This window comes from Oncorhynchus nerka, linkage group LG3, assembly GCF_034236695.1.
Source record: "Oncorhynchus nerka isolate Pitt River linkage group LG3, Oner_Uvic_2.0, whole genome shotgun sequence".
NCBI classification, from domain to species: domain Eukaryota; kingdom Metazoa; phylum Chordata; class Actinopteri; order Salmoniformes; family Salmonidae; genus Oncorhynchus; species Oncorhynchus nerka.
This window is the reverse complement of record NC_088398.1, coordinates 66,046,687-66,070,626: the sequence shown is the minus strand read 5'-3', so window position 1 is coordinate 66,070,626 and position 23,940 is coordinate 66,046,687. Positions and strand designations below refer to the sequence as shown.

The window sequence follows — 23,940 nt, the reverse complement described above, 5'->3', positions numbered from 1 at the left end:
TTACTGATGGTAGGCTTTGTTACTTTGGTCCCAGCTCTCTGCGGGTCATTCACTAGGTCCCCCCGTGTGGTTCTGGGATTTTTGCTCACCGTTCTTGTGATCATTTTGACCCCATGGGGTGAGGTCTTGCATGGAGCCCCAGATCGAGAGAGATTATCAGTGGTCTTGTATGTCTTCTATTTCCTAATATTCCTAACCAAGTTGCTTACCTATTGCAGATTCAGTCTTCCCAGCCTGGTGCAGGTCTACAATTTTGTTTCTGTTGTCCTTTGACAGCTCTTTGGTCTTGGCCATAGTAGAGTTTGGAGTGTGACTGTTTGAGGTTGTGGACATGTGTCTTTTATACTGATAACAAGTTCAAACAGGTGCCATTAATACAGGTAACGAGTGGAGGACAGAGGAGCCTCTTAAAGAAGAAGTTACAGGTCTGTGAGAGCCAGAAATCTTGCTTGTTTGTAGGTGACCAAATACTTATTTTCCACCATAATTTGCAAATAAATTCATTAAAAATCATACAATGTGATTTTCTAGATTTTTTTTCTCATTTTGTCTGTCATAGTTGAAGTGTACCTATGATGAAAATTACAGGCCTCTCATCTTTTTAAGTGGGAGAACTTGCACAATTGGTGGCTGACAAAATACTTTTCTGCCTCACTGTACTTGCCCATGCCTCCCCAGCCTGTCCTTCACCCAAATCAAGATAGCAGATGTTCTGAAAGAGCTGCAAAACCTGGACCCGTACAAATCAGCTGGGCTAGACAATCTCTTTCTAAAATTATCTGCCGCCATTTTTGCAACCCCTATTACCAGTCTGTTCAACCTATCTTTCGCATCGACCGAGATCCCCAAAGATTGGAAAGCTGCCACAGTCATCCCCCTCTTCAAAGTGGGTGACACTCTAGATCCAAACTGTTATAAACCTATATCCATCCTGCCATGCCTTTCTAAAGCCAAGGTAATAAACAGATCACTGACCATTTCGAATCCCACCATACCTTCTCCGCTGTGCAATCTGGTTTACAAGCTGGTCACGGATGCACCTCAGCCACGCTCAAGGTACTAAACGATATCATAACCGCTATTGATAAAAGACAGTACTGTGCAGTTGTATTCATCGACCTGGCCAAGGCTTTCGACTCTGTCAATCACCATATTCTTTTCGGCAGACTCAACAGCCTTGGGTTCTCAAACGACTGCCTCGCCTGGTTCACCAACTACTTCTCAGACAGAGTTCAGTGTGTCAAATCGGAGGGCCTGTTGTCCGGACCTCTGGCAGTCTCTATGGGGGTACCACAGGGTTCAATTCTCAGGCCGATTCTTTTCTCTGTATATAGCAACGATGTCGCTCTTGCTGTGGGTGATTCCCTGATCCACCTTAACGCAGACGACACCATTCTGTATACATCTGGCCCTTATTTGGACACTGTGTTAACTAACCTCCGAACAAGCTTCAATGCCATACAACACACCTTCCGTGACCTCCAACTGCTCTTAAACGCTAGTAAAACTAAATGCATGCTGTTCAACCGTTCACTGCCCGCACCCACCCGCCCGACTAGCATCACAACTCTGGACGGTTCTGACTTAGAATATGTGGACAACTACAAATAACCCGGTGTCTGGTTAGACTGTAAACTCTTCTTCCAGATTCATATTAAACATCTCCCATCCAAAATTACATCTAGAATCAGCTTCCTTTTTTGCAACAAAGCATCCTTCACTCACACCGCCAAACATAACCTCGTAAAACTTACTATCCTACCGATCCTTGACTTTGGCGATGTCATTTACAAAATAGCTTCCAATACTCTACTCAGCAAACATTACATTTACATTTAAGTCATTTAGCAGACGCTCTTATCCAGAGCGACTTACAAATGCAGTCTATCACAGTGCCATCTGTTTTGTCACCAAAGCCCCATATACCACCCACCACTGCGACCTGTATGCTCTAGTCGGCTGGCACCTCACTACATATTCGTCGCCAGACCCACTGGCTCCAGGTCATCTATAAGTCTATGCTAGGTAAAGCTCTGCCTTATCTCAGCTCACTGGTCATGATAACAACACCCACCCGTAGCACGCGCTCCAGCAGGTATATCTCACTGGTCATCCCTAAAGCCAACACCTCCTTTGGCTGCCTTTCCTTCCAATGATCTGCTGCCAATGACTGGAACAAATTGCAAAAATCGCTTAGCTGGAGACTTATATTTCCCTCACTAACTTTAAACTTCAGCTATCAGAGCAGCTAACCGATCGCTGCAGCAGTACATAGCCCATCTGTAAATAGCCGACCCAATCCACCTACCTCATCCCATACTGTTTTATTTACTTTTCTCCTCTTTTGCACACCAGTATTTCTACTTGCACATCACCATCTGCTCATCTATCACTCCAGTGTTAATTTGCTAAACTGTAATTACTTCGCTACTATGGACTATTTATTGCCTTACCTCCTCACGCCATTTGCACACACTGTATATATACTTTATTTTTTTCTCTATTGTGTTATTGACTGTACGCTTGTTTATTCCATGTATAACTCTGTATCATTGTTTGTGTCGCACTGCTTTGCTTTGTCTTGGCCAGGTCGCAGTTGTAAATGAGAACTTGTTCTCAACTAGCTTACCTGGTTAAATAAAGGTGAAATAAAAAATGACAAAATTTGAGTTATATTATGAAGCCTGACACACTTGCATGATATTACGCAATCATACACATTATAACAGTAATTCTTTACTAAACATGAATGGGACTGGGTTTGAATATCAGCCAGCGACTTGCATGGTTTAGATTTTTAAACACATGATTGTAGTTCAGTCAAGACCCATAATGCTGCAGTATGAGCTAGGCACTTAACCCTAATTGCTCATGTAAATTGCTCTGGATAAGAGCATCTGCTAAATTACTAAAATGTTAAATGTAAATCTGAGAGCCTGGCCAACCTAGACGAAATATCTATATATATTATTATATTATATTATATTATATTATATATTTTCACATACAAGCTTTCTCCTCCTCCTCCTCGAAATGTCCCCCTCTCCTCTAGTTCCTTCCTCTACAGTAAATTGCACGGCATGCCTTTCCTTTAGGATTAATGAGAACGCCTACTCCTGTTTAAGTGGGTTTAAACTGAAGTGCACTAGAGAGTGTGTGTGCGTGCGTGTGTGTGCGTGCGTGCGTGCGTGCGTGTGCGTGTGTGTCTATGTCAGGGTTAAAGTCTCTGTTATCTTCTTGTTAAAGGATAACCAGAACTGCCTAGCATACTGTGTGTGTCGCATGTCATGGTGCATGCTGCAGCCATACCACCACTATACATCCCCGGACCAAGGCCCCAGCCCTGTTACCACACCTACCTCAACCCCAAAACTGCACAGCACCCACCCCAACCACCAACTGCAAATCAAGCTATGAATGAAATCTGTTCATATTATAATCATCCATGAATGTCAATGCCTATGTAAAAAAAATGGACAGCTCTGGCGGCCATACTGCCTAACTCTCACTCACACTTGACATCTATACACACTGTATCTCCCTCCCACTCAAATCTAGAAACTCACAGACTCTCCCTAGCCAGCTAAAATACTAAACCTCTGTTTAAAGTTCTCACAGACTCTCCCTAGCCAGCTAAAATACTAAACCTCTGTTTAAAGTTCTCACAGACTCTCCCTAGCCAGCTAAAATACTAAACCTCTGTCTAAAGTTCTCACAGACTCTCCCTAGCCAGCTAAAATACTAAACCTCTAAAGTTCTCACAGACAGCCAAGTCACATTTACATTATCCATCCCTTACACAAGACCCAGGGAAAGTAGATTACACATTAACTAAAATAAATAAAATAAATAATCTTCAATATAAGGCTTCCATTCCATATTCCATATCATCCAACCTGAATGTGTTGAGACAGTACACAGAGATGTTCTATCACGGACATGGACCACTGTCAGCCCACACACGCACTGCAGTGAGACCACAGTAGCAGCTGCTCCTGTGGTGAGTGTAGATGCAGTGCTGACAGGCGGGCAGGCAGTGAGAAGTTCAGCTGGATGAGTCTGATGTGTATTAATGCTGCTGAGTCAACACTAACCTGACCCAGTCTAGTCTCTATGGCCACGATGCAGAGGAGACAGTGAACTAGGCCTAAAGCCTTGACACTGACTGAGCACCAAGAAACAAGACTTATTACGACTGAATGCCTACTTACAGCTTCTGAACCTGACCAAATGAGACAGTGGATAAATGCTGTACCGGAAAAGGAAAACATTCATTTGGTTGATGGTGTGTGTGTGTGCCAGAGGAAAGGTTAAGCAGCAGTATTACTCCAGCAGCCCTGCAGTGGTGCAGTCTTTAACCCCAATCAGAGACAACACTCACACACTCAGCAATTAGACCTGCTCTGGATGTGACTGAGCCACCTGCGGAAACACACACATGCACCCACACACACACACACTGCATCACTGAAGCTGGAGATTCCCATCTCCCTCACTAGCTTTAACTGTCAGAGCAGCTCACAGATCATTGCACCTGTTCATAGTCCATCTGTATACAGCCCATCTATCTACCTCATCCCCATACTGTATTTATTTATTTGGCTCCTTTTGCACCACAGTATCTCTACTTGCACATCCATCTTTTGCACATCTACCATTCCAGTGTTTAATTGCTGTATTGTAATTACTTCGCCACCATGGCCTATTTATTGCCTTAACTCCCTTATTTGACCTTATTTGCACTCACTGTATATAGATTTTTTTTCTTTTTTTCTACTGTATTATTGACTGTATGTTTTGTTCATTCCATGTGTAACTTCTGTGTTGTTGTATGTGTCGAACTGCTATGCTTTACCTTGGCCAGGTCGCAGTTGCAAATGAGAACTTGTTCTCAACTAGCTTACCTGGTTAAATAAAGGTGAAAAAATAAATAGAAATCTCTTCCTGACTGGGTGTGCAGGAAAAGAAGTCGGGTTCTGTGACACAAAAATGACCAAAATAGACTTCACAAACAAGAAAGGGAGAAAAGAAAGAAACTAGAGGAGGGAGGGAAAGAGAGAGAGAGAGAGAGGTTGGAAGGGTATAGAACTCTGCTTATACCATCCAGCGGGATTGTTTCATCCACAAACACCCACACACAAATACACAAGCAAACACACAACCTTAGCCCTTACCTCCACATCGCCTGTTTCTGCATTTCTGCCAAAAGTGATGCCGTCATGAATTAAAAAGCATGTTGTGTCTCAACCTATGGCGTGCAGCACACAACACCAAAAAAAATGTATTATGTAAAATAAGGTCTAAACTACAGCAGTTGCCAATATGAAAAAAAAATCTGAGTTTACGAGCTTTTATAAAATTGAAATTAAAGGTAAAAAAAATTGTTGCCAGAAAATATGAAATTGTTTCACAGCCCTCTTTGTATATTTAAAACCAAATACTTTTAGACTTTTACTCAAGTAGTATTTAACAGGGTGCCACTAACTTAGTCTGGCTTTAATTCCATTTTGTCTACAAAATAAGAATTAACATCTCCATCTCAAATAAAAATCTAAATTAAAACATTAGGACTAAATCAAATCAAACTTTATGTATAGTGCATTTAAAGTTTAATTTGATTTAGTCCTATTTTTTTACTTACATTTTTGGTTGAGATGGAGACGTCCATCCAACATTTCAATTATGAATTGTAGACAAACTGGAATTAAAACCAGACTAAGTCAGTGGCACAGATTGAACTATCCAAGCAGAAGATAAATCTCCTTACAAATGTTGGTTGCGTTGACCACCAAACACAATTCAATAACACTTTTGAAATACAATAAATAGCCTATTAACTTGTCGAAAAGTCAACAAATGATTTGTTGGATTTGCGTCTCCAACTCAACCCAGATTTTTTTGTTAAAGAATGGGATTAAGCCACTGGCTCATATAGAACTACCTAAACTGTAAATACATAACCTTTAAATGTTGATATTTGTTTGCATTGTCAACCACAATTCAATATTATGTTTGTAATATAGTAAATAGCCTAAAGTTAAAGGAAAACAATTTTTTGGTATTTCTTTCATTAGTCCATTGTTGACCCAGTCCCTAAATGTGACTTGTTTCAGGAAACTAGGTGTATGTCGCACATCACTGCTTCACAGGAGAGGCATTTGAAAGTGAACATTTATTTATTTATTAATTTTTTGGCAGAAAAGCCTTCTGTAACATGTGAACTTGCATGTGCCTTAATAATAAAGTGCTCCTACACCATCACAACTCCTCCTCCATGCTTCAGGGTGGGAACCACATGCGGAGATCATCCGTTCATCTACCCTACTCTCTGTCTCACAAAGACACGGCAGTTGGAACCAAAAATCTCAAATTTGAACTCATCAGACCAAAGGACAGATTTCCACCGGTCTAATGTCCATTGCTCTTGCTTGGGCCATGTCCAAGTCTCTTCTTATTATTGGTGTCCTTTAGTTGTGGTGTCTTTGCAGCAATTTGACCATGAAGACCTGATTCAAACAGTCTACTCTGAACAGTGTCTGTTACTTGCCAAAAGTGTGCAAAGCTGTCATCAAGGCATATTTGAAGAATCTCAAATATATTTTGATTTGTTTAACACTTTTTTGGTTACTACCAAATTCCATATGTGTTATTTCATAGCTTTGATGTCTTCACTATTAATGTACAATGTAGAAAATAGTTTAAAAAAGAAAGAAAAACGCTTGAATGAGTAGGTGTGTCCAAAATTTTGACTGGTACTGTATATTTTATTATTTTGTCAGAAAGTCATTTTCATTGCAAGTTAAAGCTAGCTAGCTAATGTTAGCTGGCTGGCTCGCTAGCTAACGTTACGTGTATGATCTATGTAGTAATATTATTTGTATCTCAGAATCATTTGCATTGCTAGTTATAGCCTAATGTTAGCTTGCTAGCTAGCTAACATTGAACCTAAGTTAGATGGTTAGCTTTAGCTATGCAGGGTAGTAACGTTATGAGTTGGGATTATGGTTAATTGTTGTTTAGCTAGCTAGCTACATATCTAAACAAAAGACTCCACTATGCAAGTAACCATTTCCCTGTACCGTTTACACCTGTGCATGTGACAAATACACACTATTTGATATAGTGTGTGTTTACCAGAGACGGTAATGTGAAGAACAACATGACCTGCACCAAAGTTAAATTCTCCAGTAGAATGCTCTGCTTTTATTTCATCACACTCACAACCGTAAGCTATTTTCTGTCATTGTTGTGAGTTTACTTTCCTGTAATTATGAATACAAATTAGTTAAGACATCTTCAGCTATATGATATGGTTATTACTTGAACAAAAGCTAGCTAACAAGCTAGAAATGAATCAAAACATTGTTTAGAAAGTTGCTTTTAGTTGCCTGGTTTGCATTTTTAGACAGATGGGTTTATTGGTGTTAGAATACACCAGTTATGCTATTTGGAACGCCAGGCTACTGAAATCATGCAGCCTCTCGTTTTTGTTTTCATACTTTTTCACAATGTTAAGTTTGATGCCGGACGACAATAGAATGTTAATGATGTCACTGCATCAACTGTCTACAGACGTAGTAAAAACCAGCCTTTAGTCTTGAAATCGTTGGTTGTTTAGTACATTACCATACTCACTCTGTTTAGCATGTGGCCTCACATGAACCCTTAAAGAGCTGGGTGTGGCTAAGGCTTAAGAGGGTGTGAACGATGCTGTAGACAAAGAAGAGCTCTCCAGTAGTTGTACCACAACATTCAAGTGCCATTTTCTCAAAAGTGGGGTTACAAGTTTTATCAACTTTCAAAGCAGAATTACTTCCCATTGTTCCTCAACTGCAGCTTATGATATTACATTTTTTATTTGATCTTCATTTAACTAGGCAAGTCAGTTAAGAACAAACTCTTATTTACAATGACGGCCTAGGAACAGTGGGTTAACTGCCTTGTTCAGGGGAAGAACAACAGATTTTAAACTTGTCAGCTCAGGATTTGATCTAGCAACCTTTCAGTTGCTGGCCCAACACTCTACCCACTAAGAAACCTGCCGCCCCAAATATATACCATGTTCAAGCTCTGAGTCTCTACTTTTATTCAATGTAAAAAACACCATTTTAAATTTAGCTACAAAAGAGCGAATCGAGCCAGGTTGGTCATGTTTTTTTACTCATACAGGGATGGATGATTTCTGTGTGTTGAAAGTTACATATCTTGAAAACTTGATTGCTGAAAGCAAAACATTTTGGGACTATGTCAACAATGCACTAATGAAAATAATACCAAAATATATTGAAGACCTCCATAAGTCTGGTTCATCCTTGGGAGCAATTTCCAAACGCCTGAAGGTACCACGTTCATCTGTACAAACAATAGTACGCAAGTATAAACACCATGGGACCACGCAGCCGTCATACCGCTCAGGAAGGAGACACGTTCTGTCTACTAGAGATGAACAAACTTTGGTGCGAATAGTGCAAATCAATCCCAGAACAACAGCAAAGGACCTTGTGAAGATGCTGGAGGAAGCAGATACAAAATTATCTATACCCACAGTAAAACGAGTCCTATATCGATATAACCTGAAAGGCCACTCAGCAAGGAAGAAGCCACTGATCCAAAACCCCATAAAAAAAAGACAGATTATGGGTTGCAACTGCACATGGGGACAAAGATCGTATTTTTTTGAGAAATGTCCTCTGGTATGTTGAAACAAAAATAGAACTGCTTGGCCATAATTACCATCGTTATGTTTAGAGGAAAAATGGGGAGGCTTGCAACCCGAAGAACACCATCACAACCGTGAAGCACAGGGGTGGCAGCATCATGTTGTGGGGGTGCTTTGCTGCAGGAGGAACTGGTGCACTTCACAAAATAGATGGCGTCATGAGGAACGAAAATTATGTGGATCTATTGAAGCAACATCTCAAGACATCAGTCAGGAAGTTAAAGATTGGTCGCAAATGGGTCTTCCAAATGGACAATGACCCCAAGCATACTTCCAAAGTTGTGGCAAAATGGCTTAAGGACAACAAAGTCAAGGTATTGGAGTGGCCATCACAAAGCCCTGACCTCAATCCTATAGACAATTTGTGGGTAGAACTGAAAAAGCATGTGCGAGCAAGGAGGCCTACAAACCTGAGTCAGTTACACCAGCTCTGTCGGGAGGAATGGGCCGAAATTCACCCAACTTTTTGGGGGAAGCTTGTAGAAGGCTACACGAAACGTTTGACCCAAGTTAAACAATTTAAAGTCCTGTGTCATGCAAACAGTAAAGCATCCTGAGAACATTCATGTGTGGGGTTGCTTCTCAGCCAAGGGAGTGGGCTCGCTCACAATTTTGCCTAAGAACACAGCCATGAATAAAGTATGGTACCAACACATCCTCCAAGAGCAACTTCACCCAACCATCCAGGAACAGTTTGGTGAAGAACAATGTCTTTTCTAGCATGATGGAGCACCTTGACATAAGGCAAAAGTGATAACTAAGTGGCGGGGAATAAAACATCGATATTTTGGGTCCATGGCCAGGAAACTCCCCAGACCTTAATCCCATTGAGAACTTGTAGTCAATCCTCAAGAGGTGGGTGGACAAACAAAAACCTACAAATCCTGACAAACTCCAAGCATTGATTATGCTAGAATGGGTTGCCATCAGTCAGGATGTGGCCCAGAAGTTAATTGACAGCATGCCAGGGTTGTCAAGGCTGTGGGCAATTGGTGAAAGGAGTCAGGTGCAGGAGAGCTGAGATGCGTGGACAAGGTATTTAATTCAAGAAAACACAAGTACAAACACAATAAAAACAGGCGTAACAACAAAACCCGGCAACAATCATACCAGCCGTCAAATACAGACTTACAATAAAACAAACACGCACACAAACATGGAGGAAACCAGAGAGTTAAATAATGAACATGTAAATGGGGGGAATTGAAACCAGTTGTGTAGAAGACAAAACAAATGGAAAATGAAAAGTGGATTGGTGATGGCTAGAAGGCCGGTGACGTCGACCGCCGAATGCCGCCTGAACAAGGAGAGGGACCGACTTCGACGGAAGTCGTGACATGGGTGGATTGCAGAGGTCTTGAAAAAGAAGGGTCAACACTGCAAATATTGACTCTTTGCATCAACTTCATGTAATTGTCAATAAAAGCCTTTGACACTTATGAAATGCTTGTAATTATACTTCAGTATTCCATAGTAACATCTGATAAAAAATATCTAAAGACACTGAAGCAGCAAACTTTGTGAAAATTAATATTTGTGTCATTCTCAAAACTTTTTGCCACGACAGTACATGCAGACACAAATGAAGTCACAGACTCACACGTGGGTGAGCGGGTCAAGTGTCTACAGTGTATGGCTGACGTTGGGGAGCAGGGTAGTTTTTGGAATGTACAGCGAGACATCTATCCACCAGTTCTCTCTCTCCCCCTTTCTCTCTCTCCCCTCCCTTTCTCTCTCCCCTCCCTCTCTCTCCCTCCTGTCTCTCTCACTCTCCCCCTCCCTCTCTCTCACTCTCCCCCTCCCTCTCTCTCTCCTTCCCTCTCCCACCTCTCTCTCTCCCCTCCCCTCCCTCTCTATTCCCTCCTTCTCTCTCCCCCTCCCTCCCCTCTCCCCCTCCCTCTCACTCCCCCTCCCTCTCTCCCACCTCCTTCTCTCTCCCCCTCCTTTTCTCTCTCCCCCTTCCCTCTGTCTCTTAGAGTTGAGGGCCAATCGAGGACCCCTGGAGCAGTACTGTCCAATGGGTGTGGCCTGAGGCAGACACCTGACATCTGGATATTACAACACCTTGTCAATCAAAGTCATCATCTACACTTTCAGAAAAAAGGGTACGATTAGGGTACAGTACTGTTCCCAGGAGTACAAAAATATAAAAATACACATAATGTACCTTCAAAGGTACACATATAATCTCACATGGTACTGTACGGTACCTCAGAAATTGTGCGAGGGGAATGTTTTTTTTTTTTTTTAGGGTTGAGACCTCTCTTTGAAAATCCAGAAGTTGTAATGGAAGTGGGTGGCCCTTGGGGGTTGTGTGTAGCTGTACATGTGGGTGTTTGAGTGAGAAAGACACAGAGGAGAGCCAACCATCTAAAAGCACAGCCCCCTTCATTAGACACATTTTGCAGACAACATCAAAGAGCCATTCCAGACTCTGTCAGGGGGACTTCGAGAGTTAGGTGTTCGCCAGACAACATTTTTGTTCCCGATATTTTGAATCTAAAAAGGTACAATCATCACACACTCTCAAAAACCATGTAAATCATTATAATATTTCCCAGCATGCTCTATTGTATTTGTATTTTATTATGGATCCCCATTAGCTGCTGCCAAGGCTACTCTTCCTGGGATCCAATCAATTCAAAATAAAACAGTACATCACACAACACATTATTACACACTACTCTACCACAACATATCTACAATACAACACATTATTACACACTACTCTACCACAACATATCTACAATACAACACATTATTACACACTACTCTACCACAACATATCTACAATAAAACACATTATTACACACTACTCTACCACAACATATCTACAATACAACACATTATTACACACTACTCTACAACAACATATCTAACAACACATTATTACACACTACAACAACATATCTAAATACAACACATTATTACACACTACTCTACAACAACATATCTACAATACAACACATTATTACACACTACTCTACCACAACATATCTACAATACAACACATTATTACACACTACTCTACCACAACATTATTACACACTACAACAACATATCAACACATTATTACACACTACTCTACCACAACATATCTACAATACAACACATTATTACACACTACTCTACCACAACATATCTACAATACAACACATTATTACACACTACTCTACCACAACATATCTACAATACAACACATTATTACACACTACTCTACCACAACATATCTACAATACAACACATTATTACACACTACTCTACCACAACATATCTACAATACAACACATTATTACACAATACTCTACTCTACAACAACATTATCTACAACAACATATCTACAATACAACACATTATTACACACTACTCTACCACAACATATCTACAATACAACACATTATTACACACTACTCTACCACAACATATCTACAATACAACACATTATTACACACTACTCTACCACAACATATCTACAATACAACACATTATTACACACTACTCTACAACAACATATCTACAATACAAAATCTGTAATACAGCAATATAACAATATTACAATGTACGTGTGTGTAGAGTGTGTGTGGTAGCATATGTGTGTGTGTATTGCATGTGTGCCTGTGTCTCTTAACAGTCCATAAGGTGTAGTTTATCTGCTTTTCAAATCATATTTTTCTGCTTGCATGAATTACTTGATATGGAATAGGGTTCCATGTAGTCATAGCTCTATGTAGTATCATACGTTTCCCATAGTCTGTTCTGGACTTGGGGACTGTGAAGAGACCTCTAGCTGTGTGCTAGTCATTTCAACTAGGGCTGTGGCAGTCATGAAAGGTTATTGTCATGCAAAAGGCTGCCGGTCTCATGGTAATTGACTGTTAATCCATAGGTTGCATATTTAAAGCATATCTCGCCAATGCGTCAAAATACCGCTATAATATTTCCCCTGTTTCGGCGCTGTCTCGTATTGCTGCCCATATGAGAGCTTCGGTAAAGAATATGTTATCAACAAACGGTATGAGAGTAGACATGGGAAAAATGTAACAGAGTTGGTCCGCGTTGAGATATCTTGATATTTAAACAATTTCTCTACATCTCCCCGCTATTCATGAGCTGATCTGCTATCTGTATAATCATCAACTAGATTTGGTCAAATAGCAGATATTCTGTCATTCGTTAGAGGTTATCTAGTGCGAACCACTGCTTTTAATCATGGCAAGGTGACCGAAAACATGACCGAATACAAACAGTGTAGCTATTCCCTCCGCAAGGCAATCAAACAAGCTAAGCATCAGTATAGAGACAAAGTACAGTCGCAATTCAACGGCTCAGACAAGAGAGGTATGTGGCAGGGTCTACAGTCAATCACAGACTTCAAAAAGAAAACCAGCCTCGTCACGGACCCCGATTTCTTGCTCCCAAACAAACTAAACAACTTCTTTGCTCGCTTTGAGGACAATACAGTGCTACTGACACGGCCCGCTACCAAAACCTTCGGGCTCTCCTTCACCACAGCTAACGTGAGTAAAACATTTAAACGTGTTAACCCTTGCAAGGCTGCCGGCCCATACGGCATCCCTAGCCGCGTCCTCAGAGCATTAGCAGACCAGCTGGCTGGTGTGTTTACGGACATATTCAATCAATCCCTATCCCAGTTAGACAGCAAATGTTCCTTTTGTTCCATAAAGATATTTTTTACATCCAAATACCTCCGTTAGTTTGATGCGTTATGCCCAGGAATCCACCGGAAATAGCGGTCACGACAACGCAGACAAAAATTCCAAATTATATCCATAATGTCGACAGAAACATGGCAAACATTTTTTATAATCAATCCTCAAGGTGTTTTTCAAATATCTATTCGATAATATATCAACTGGGACCGTTGGCTTTTCACTAGGACCGGGAGGAACAATGGCCGCCTCTCTCTTTTGCGCAAAAATCACTCAGAGCCCCCACCTGACCACTTACGTAATGTAGTCGTTCACGCTCATTCTTCAAAATAAATGCCTGAAACTATGTCTAAAGGCTGTAGACACCTTAGGGAAGCCATAGAAAATGGAATATGGTTGATATCCCTTTCAATGGTCAATAGGGATGCATAGGAACACATAGGTTTCAAAATAAGAGTCACTTCCTGATTTGATTTTTCTCAGGCTTTCGCCTGCAATTTCAGTTCTGTTATACTCACAGACAATATTTTTACAGTTTTGGAAACTTTAGAGTGTTTTATATCCTAAGCTGTCAATTATATGCATATTCTAGCATCTGGTCCTGAGAAATAGGCAGTTTACTTTGGGAACATTATTTTTCCAAACATAAAAATAGAGAGGTTCAAGAGGTTAAGAACACATTCTTATTTTCAATGACGGCCTAGGAACGGTGGGTTAACTGCCTTGTTCAGGGGCATAATGACAGATTTTTACCTTGTCAGCTCTGGGATTCAATCTTGCAACCTTACGTACGGTTAACTAGTCCAACGCTCTAACCACCTGCCTCTCATTGCACTCCACGAGGAGCCTGCCTGTTACACGAATCCATTAGAAGCCAAGGTAAGTTGCTAGCTAGCATTAAACTTATCTAATAAAAAACAATCAATCAATCATAATCATGAGTTAACTACACATGGTTGATGATATTACTAGTTTATCTAGCGTGTCCTCCGTTGCATATAATCGATGCAACGCTGGGGGATGATTTAACAAAAGCGCATTTGCGAAAAAAGCACAATATTTGCACGACTGTACCTAACCATAAACACCAGTGCCTTTCTTAAAATCAATACACAGAAGTATATATTTTTAAACCTGCATATTTAGCTAAAAGAAATCCAGGTTAGCAGGCAATATTAACCAGGTGAAATTGTGTCACTTCTCTTGCGTTCATTGCACGCAGGGTCAGGGTATATGCAACAGTTTGGGCCGCCTGGCTCATTGCGAACTAATTTGCCAGAATTTTATGTAATTATGACATAACATTGAAGGTTGTACAATGTAACAAGAATATTTAGACTTAGGGATGCCACCGGTTAGACAAAATACCGAACGGTTCCGTATTTCACTGAAAGAATAAACGTCTTGTTTTCGATGATAGTTTCCGGATTCAACCATATTAATGACCTAAGGCTAGTATTTCTGTGTGTTATTATATTATAATTAAGTCTATGATTTGATAGAGCAAGTCTGACTGAGCGATGGTAGGCAGCAGCAGGCTCGTAAGCATTAATTCAAACAGCACTTTCATGTGTTTTGCCAGCAGCTCTTCGCAAGCACAGCTCTGTTTATGACTTCAAGCCTATCAGCCTAATGGCTGGTGTAACCGATGTGAAATGGCTAGCTAGTTAGTGGGGTGCGCGCTAATAGCGTTTCAAACGTCACTTGCTCTGAGACTTGGAGTAGTTATTCCCCTTGCTCTGCAAGGTCCTCGGCTTTTGTGGAGCGATGGGTAACGCTGCTTCGAATGTGGCTGTTGTCGATGTGTTCCTGGTTCGAGCCCAGGTAGGGGTGAGGAGAGGGACGGAAGCTATACTGTTACACTGGCAATACTAAAGTACCTATAAGAATATCCAATAGTCAAAGGTTAATGAAATACAAATGGTATAGAGAGAAATAGTCCTATAAATACTATATTAACTACAACCTAAAACCTCTTACCTTGGAATATCGAAGTCTCATGTTAAAAGGAACCACCAACTTTCATATGTTCTCATGTTCTGGGAAAAGGAACTCAAACGTTAGCTTTTTTACATGGCACATATTGCACTTTTACTTCTCCAACACTTTGTTTTTGCATTATTTAAACCAAATTGAACATGTTTCATTATTTATTTTAGGCTAAATGGATTTTTATTGATGTATTATATTAAGTTAAAATAAGTGTTTATTCAGTATTGTTGTAATTGTCATTATTACAAACGTTTTTTATTTTATTTAAAAAACAGCCGATTAATCGGTATTGGCTTTTTTTTTTAGGTCCTCCAATAATCGGTATCGGTATAAGCGTTGAAAAATCATAATCGGTGCCACAGGATCGTGTGGCGTGGTCACGAGAGAGTTAGCTCTCGTTCCATTGCTTTTCTACAGACAATGGAATTCTCCGGTTGGAACATTATTGAAGATTTATGATAAAAACATCCTAAAGATTGATTCTATACTTAGTTTGACAAGTTTCTACGACCTGTAATATAACTTTTTGAACTTTTCAACAAAACAAAAAAAGCTATTTGGACATAAATTATGAACTTTATCGAACAAATCAAACATTTATTGTGGAACTGGGATTCCTGGGAGTGCATTCTGATGAAGATCATCAAAGGTAAGTGAATATTTATAATGCTATTTCTGACTAATGTTAACTACACAATATGGATAATATATTTTTGGCTGCTTTGTTGTCTGAACGCTGTACTCAGATTATTGCATGGTTTGCTTTTTCCGTAACGTTTTTTTGAAATCTGACACAGCGGTTGCATTAAGGAGAAGTATATCTCTAATTCCATGTATAACACTTTTATTTTCATCAACATTTATGATGAGTATTTTTATAAATTGATGTGGCTCTCTGCACAATCACCGCATGTTTTAGAACTACTGAACGTAACGTGCCAATGTAAAATTTGATGTTTTTTATATAAATATGCACTTTAGCGAACAAAACATACATGTATTGTGTAACATGAAGTCCTATGAGTGTCATCTGATGAAGATCAAAGGTTAGTGATTCATTTTATCTCTATTTGTGCTTTTTGTGACTCCTCTCTTTGGCTTGAAAAATGGCTATGTTTTTCTGTGACTTGGTGGTGACCAAACATAATTGTTTGTGGTGCTTTCGCTGTAAAGCCTTTTTGAAATCAGTCACTGTGGCTGGATTATGAGAATTTTATCTTTAAAGTCTATATTTCCCAGCTGTCTAGTTTACATCTAAATATTGTGAAACATATGTGATTAAACATGAAACTATTTGTGAAAAGATGTAATGTGATGTTAACCTTCTAAATGAGTGCATGGATTTTCATATAAAGAGTAACTAGTCAGTGTACACACCCCTGTGAGCCCAGACATCACATTTGGCATCATGGACCGGCCTTTTCTCTGAAGTGTATAAAATCACCAGTGGCGAAATGTACATTTCATGCCAAAGAGACCCACGGTAAGACGGACGTCTCGCATGGTTACGAAGTCAGAGAACGCCAGGACAGGTCCCCACGTTGGAATGGCTACAATTCTATAGACCATTAGACCATACAGCTGTAGTTTGGCTACACAGCTGGAAATGGTTCAACTCTGAGACTATCAATCACTACAGAAGGAGCCAATTCTAGATTACACAAATTACTAGTCTGCAGCTAGAAATTCTGTAAACCTAGAAGGAGAATACAGACAACCGCCGCATCATCTATTCTATGAAAACATTTCCCAATGGTACTCTGAAGTATTCATTCTAACCACCGACAACCACGAAAGATATTGTGACTTCTGGGAAAGTTAACTAGAGACTCTGATGAACTTTACTAGTCCATTGAGTGTTTTCAACAGAGAGACAACAACGACATCCAGGTGTAAATATGTACATTCCAATTTCTTTCAGAATGAGCGGCCGTTCATGTGCAAAGTATTACCATTTCAATGAACATAATTATAGACTGTATGTAGGTGAATCCATGTTGTTTTCCCGCTCTTTCTCAGTCCTCACCCGTTTCCTTTTGTCATATCGGTTTAGTCCACTAGAGACTTTTCTATCATTGTTAGTAACCCATATCTACTGTTTGTGATGTATTTATGTGATTATTTAGTTAGTTAGTAAATAAATAATTAAGCCAATGTGTATATTGCTGATTCAGTATGGAAACTAGGGTTCATGCAGATAAGGTAATAACTACCACATTACAGAGTAATAACTTGGACCCCATATCTGACATCTCTCTCTATGTCTCTCTCTGACGCTCAGTCTGTCTCTGTTTCTTTCTGTTTGTTCTTCAATTTGTTCAGCTCGCTCTTATCTTTTTTTCAATCGTAAAGCGGCAATTTAAATGTAACATCATGTTCAATTTGTTAATTTGGTTCCCATCTCCATTGAGGGCGAGGGAAATAGAGGAAAAAAAGACACAGTGGGAGCTTTGAAATGCTAAACAAGATTGTTCTTGGCCAGCTGCCTCTCCTCAGAACAAAACTAGTGTGTCTGTGTGTGTGTGTGTGTGTATGTGTGTGTGTGTGTGTGCGTGGGTGCGTGCGTGCGAGAGAGAGACAGACACAGAGAGAGAAGGAACCTGGACTTCACCAAAGAAATCAGAAATACAAACATTGTCATCCTACAAGAAACATGGTATAGAGGAGATGGACCCACTGGTTGCCCTCTAGATTACAGAGAGCTGGAATCTCACCCACCAAACTACCAGGTGTGCAACAGGGAAGGGACTCAGGGGGTATGCTAGTTTGGTATAGAGCAGACCTAAGTCAATTTATTAAATTAATCAAAACAGGAACAATTTACATGTGGTTAGAAATTCAAAAGGAAATGCTCTGTCGCACGCTGGGTATGTACATTGTCAATGGTAGGCATCGAGGGAACTCCTGGGGTCGGTACACCTATAGCTCATCTCTTGGCAGTAGTACTGTAGACTACTTCCTCACTGACCTCTCTCAGAGCGTTCACAGTCAGCCCACTGACACCCCTATCAGACCACAGCAAAATCACAGTCTACTAGAATAGAGCAATGCTCAAACATGAGGCATCAAAGCCAAATTAACTAAATAATATAAGAAATGCTATAGATGGAAGGAAAGTAGTGTGGAAATCTACCAAAAACAATTAGGCATCAACAAATTAAATCCCTTTTAGACATCTTCCTGGACAAAATGTTTCACTGTAATAGTGAAGGTGTAAACTTGGCAGTAGACAACCTAAACAGTTTATTTGACCTTTCAGCTTCCCTATCAAATCTAAAAATGTCAAGCAGAAAACCTCAGAAAATTAACAACAATGACATATGGTTTGATGAAGAATTAAAAAACCTAAGAAAGGTTTCTCAATTTCTATCCAACCAAAAACATAGAGACCCAGAAAACCTGAGCCTTCACTATGGTGAATCACTAAATCAATACAGAAATACACTACGGAAAAAGCAGGAACAGCAAGTCAGAAATCAGCTCAATGTAATTGAAGAATCCATAGACTCTAAACACTTCTGGGAAAATTGAAACACACTAAACAAACAACACAAAGAGTTATCTATCCAAAATGGAGATGTATGGATAAACCACTTCTCCAATCTTTTTGTCTCTATAACAAAGAACAAACAGCAAAAACATATACATGATCAAATACAAATCTTAGAATCAACTATTAAAAACTACCAGAACCCACTGGATTCTCCAATTACATTGAATGAACTACAGGACAAAATACAAAACTTTCCAAACAAAAAGACCTGTGGTGTTGATGTCATCCTAAATGAAATTATAAAATACACAGACCATAAATTCTAATTGTATATACATAAACTCTTTAACATCATCCTTAGCTCTGGCATCTTCCCCAATATTTGGAACCAAGGACTGATCACCCAAATCCCTAAAAGTGGAGACAAATTTGACCCCAATAACTACCGTGGGATATTCGTCAACAGCCACCTTGGGAAAATCCTCTGCATTATCATTAACAGAAGACTTGTACATTTCCTCAGTGAAAACAATGTACTGAGCAAATGTCAAATTAGCTTTTTACCAAATTACCGTACAAAAGAAAAGGTATTCAACCTGCACACCATAATTGACAAAGAAACAAATCAAAACAAATGCAAAGTCTTCTCATGCTTTGTTGATTTCAAAAAAGCCTTCGACTCAATTTGGCATGAGGGTCTGCTATACAAACTGATGGAAAATGGTGTTGGGGGGAAAACATACGACATTATAAAATCTATGTACACAATTAGGATCTGGCTAAAAATACTTGAATCAGTTATAGAACCAATTTCCCATTTATGGTTGTGAGGTCTGGGGTCCGCTCACCAACTGAGAATTCACAAAATGTGACTCTGCATGCAGAATTCTGCAAAAATATCCTCTGTGTACAACATAAAACACCAAATACTGCATGCAGAGCAAAATTAGGCCGATACCCACTAATTATCAACATCCAGAAAAGAGACGTTAAACTAAACTTTCCATATCAAAGCCATCACCTACAGAGAGACGAACCTGGATAAGTGTCCCCTAAGCAGACTGGTCCTTGGGTTCTGTTCATGAACACAATCAGACCCCATAGAGCCCCAGGACAGCAAAACAATTAGACCCAAACAAATTATGAGAGAGAGAGGCCTGGTGTCTGGCTGTGTGAGAGCCTGGCTATTGCCTGGCGATTATAGTCTGGCAATTGAAACAAGATGCCATTGAAAAAAATGGCTGGCTAGAGAAGACAGACTATGTCATAACTCTGGGTCAGGAGATAGAAAGTGAAGAACACTTTCTAATCGTTTACCACAAACATATATTACTTAGCGAGTCCTTCCTAAAATTCACATTGAAAATGTCTACACATTTTACAAAACAATCAAACAAAGATAAAATGTGTATATTTTAGGGGGGAAAGGTATGTTGTGATAGATTTGGCCTCATAATAAGTCACAGCTTGTTAAAAGTTAAGGGAGGAAACAAAATGTTTCAAATGTTCTATTGTAGAAAAAAGATATATATATAATTATATTGTACTATTTTATTATAATGATTGCATATAGACAATATAAATACCACCAATATAATATTTTTGTATTTATGGATTAGATTCTGAACGTTGACCATTATTACATTTTTGTATTAGATATTTATTTGTTTTATATACAGTACCAGTCAAAAGTTAGGACACACCTATTCATTCAAGGGTTTTTCTTGGTTATTACTGTTTTCTACATTGTATAATAATAGTGAAGACACCAAAACTATGAAATAACACATATGGAATCATGTAGTAACCAAAAAAATATTAAACACATCTAAATATATTTGAGATTTTTCAAAGTAGCCACCCTTTGTCTTGATGACAGCTTTTGAATGAGTAGGTGTGTCCAAACCTTTGACTGGTACTGTATATATATGAATTGTTGTTGTATTATAGCTACTAGAGAGATGAGGGTGTGGGAGAGAAAGGCATTCTACTGCAATGCTCGAAGTACTAAATGCACCATTGCCATACTGCTTCCTACTCCTAACTCCCATCTGCACACACATACCACACAGACACACACACTCAACTATACAATCTCCATACACTGTTTAGTGTCCATTTCAGTATGCTTAGGTCTAGTCAGTGAAAGGGACAATTGCATTGTGAAAGAGTATCTGAGATTCATTACCACAACTCTCTCTCTCTTGCTCTCTGTAGCCCACACACAGAGACTTACAGTAATGCAGAAGGTGATAGGCCTAATGGTACTGTATGTAAAGCAAGGCTGGGGTTGAAGTATGTCAACATCTGAACTCCGAGGAGCAGGTGTGTAAATGTCTGATGCATGTGTATGTGCAGGGATGCAACTTTCACTGAGGATGGGGGGGACATGTCTCCCCCACCACCACCACATTATGACATAGCATTTTTGTCCCCCCCCCAAGTTTTATCATTGGAATGTGATACAAAACGAGGCAACGGTGTGCTTCATTCAGGACCATGCAGACGCATCCGAGAGGTCGGGTATGCTATTTGGAGTGTTTATCCGGCCGGATTTTAAAAATATATATACAAAAGAAAATGTATGTTCACCCCTACTTCTAAAACCAAAGTTGCACCACTGTCTATGTGTAATAGGAATAGGCTAAATACAATTACAGGCTATTTATATACTATAGGCTGAGGCATGAGAAGGATAGGCTTTATTATTTTATTTTCACAACAGTTTAAAACACCATTAAAGTTGTCAGGAGCATATATCCTGGCTCAGGAGCGCCTTGAGGATGGCAATAATGTACCAACTTCAGTCTGATACATTGTCAAATCAAATCAAATGTTATTGGTCACATACAGGTGTTTAGCAGATGTTATTGCAGGTGTAGTGAAGTGATTGTGCTTCTAGTTGTGGCACATAGATGTCTTGACAGTGGAGTAGGCGATCTGGCTTGTGTGCTGGTGCTCGTTTTTACATTTTGGAACATTCAGTTGAACAGAAACGTTGCTGTGTTGCTGTAACGATCAGTTGAAAAACAGGGAGGGGTTGGGTTGTGTGTTCAAAATGCACCGCTGCACTTTAAATACGTCACTCATTGCTTCAAGCCACATCCTGGCACACCCACCCAATGGAACAAACCTATCTCAAAGTCTGTTCAATAATGTTTAAGGAAAACATGTCATTCAGTACAAACCGTTCCGCAATGTAGCAAACGTTCATGCGAACTGAACGCACCCCAAATTCCACGACAACTGAGTTTACACAAACTAGAAACCCGCCCCTTTATCCTGAAGCATCACCCCCCCGTCAAATTCTGCATGGGCGCACCTTCTTGTTGACAGTTGTGTAATAGACCGATCCTGTCACTTGCTGCATCTGGCTGGTAAGAAATTAATACTATCTGAGAAAACTGCTCGCAAAGCAAGCAAAATTGCATATAAATTAAGTAATATATACAAACTATCCCCATGAAATAATAATATAACAGTGTATGCCTAGTCATGACCCTAAACCAGGCGCTCCATTCGACTAGAGATCAGTAATCGGTTGAAATACATGTTGTGATCTAATGGAATGGACACCTAGAAGAATCTGTAAATGATGAGGCAAATCAGATCGTGGAACTCGGCACGATGTTGGTTTGGCTGGCTGCCAGCCCTGCCCCTCTCTCCCCCGGCGCGGCCCTCTACCTCTGTCCGCTGACCAGCCTAGAGTCGGACGTCACAGCGGTCCCTCCCGCAGAAACCAGGGTGACACTACGCCTGAGAATCTCAGCCAGTGACACAGAATGACAAGCCTGCCTGTGCTATCAGACCTGGCGTCGAGTCAACGTGCTTAACAAGGACAAAACTAGTTGAATTGATTTCATTCGCAAGGCAGGTAATTGGGCAAACTTAGTTTGAATATAAAAAATGGTAGACTTACTGCTGACTTTCATAGAGCCAAAAGCCGAGGGCTGCGGCACTGGTTTGCAGCTCTCCGCGAAGGAGGTGGTTCTGGGCCGCCCCGACATGATCCAATCCTCAAATCAAATACTGTATGCTACGTGACTGGCTTGGTAGATTTCTTTATAAACCTTTGCATTCAAAGAATGACAGTTCCTTAATCTGAATGTTAGATTATTTACAATATGATTTTTTTCTATCAACTCCTCTCCACGAGCCTTCACAGTCGATATTTTGACCTATCAATCCACCCTTTCTCGTTCCCCAATAGTCGTTCAAAGCATCCTTTCTTCTTTTGGTTCCTCGTTTTCCTTCAGTTGATAATAGGCCTTGGAGACGCGTCTTCGACTAAATAGTCATGAATCTGGCCCTGTGGCCCCCAAATGAACCCACTGCTGGTTTGATTTTTAATTTGGTCACAGTTGAGCACGCAAGTGAAACTATCAGATAATGCGGGGAATGGTTGCTGTGTATTCCTATAGATCCAGGACCATACAGATCCTCTTCATATTCCGATGGAGACTCAACGATCCGTCCGCCATGCCGGCTCCCTCGCTCTTCTACCCTACCGACGATTCAAACGGAAAAATCTGTCAGTTGCCCATTTTTTTACATTAACGATTTCCACGGTCCTGCAAACTCGTCCCAACTCCACACACGGCGACCGTCAAATCCGGTTATTCCAGTTGGCTATCGGGTCTTGTGCACTTCGTTCCTCTGGAAAGGGCAGTTCCAGTCAGACCCGACGATTCTTGTATTCTTTTTTATTCCTTCACAATCGGTTTCGGGCTCGCTGTTTTATTCACTACGAACCTTTGTAACGCTATTTGCGTAAATGGTGAGGCTTGGTTCTATGGGCAGATGCGCGTGGAGACGGGGTTACGTCAATAAACCACTGTCGAGAATCGGAGAGAAGTGCACGCGCAATGGTATCTGGGGGGTAGCCGATTCAACCAATCCGAAGCGTATCCCTTGGCGATGGGCCGAGAGCCCCATACTGTAGACCAATAAGGACGCTGTTCTTGTAGAACACATGGCATAGTTTGCTTGACACCGCCCCTGGTGTTCGGAAGCTCGTGGCCGTGCGTTATTGCGACTGGGGCAATGGGCGTTAACCGGGGGGTCGT

The 23,940-nt window shown here is 40.3% G+C and overlaps 1 protein-coding gene across 3 annotated transcripts in view; it reads right to left on the bottom strand.

The window, feature by feature from the left end:
- Positions 1-23,714, bottom strand: part of LOC115115749 (glycogen synthase kinase-3 beta) — a 76,521-nt gene extending 52,807 nt beyond the window's left edge. Inside the window, exon 1 of one of the 3 annotated variants that reach the window (XM_065014860.1) lies at positions 22,794-23,714. In XM_065014860.1, coding sequence (XP_064870932.1) covers positions 22,794-22,881 — 88 coding nt within the window. In that variant the 5' untranslated portion in view covers positions 22,882-23,714. The remainder of the gene's footprint in view (positions 1-22,793) is intronic. The other 2 variants (XM_065014853.1, XM_065014857.1) reach the window with 2 other exon arrangements.
- Positions 23,715-23,940: the final 226 nt, after the last annotated feature.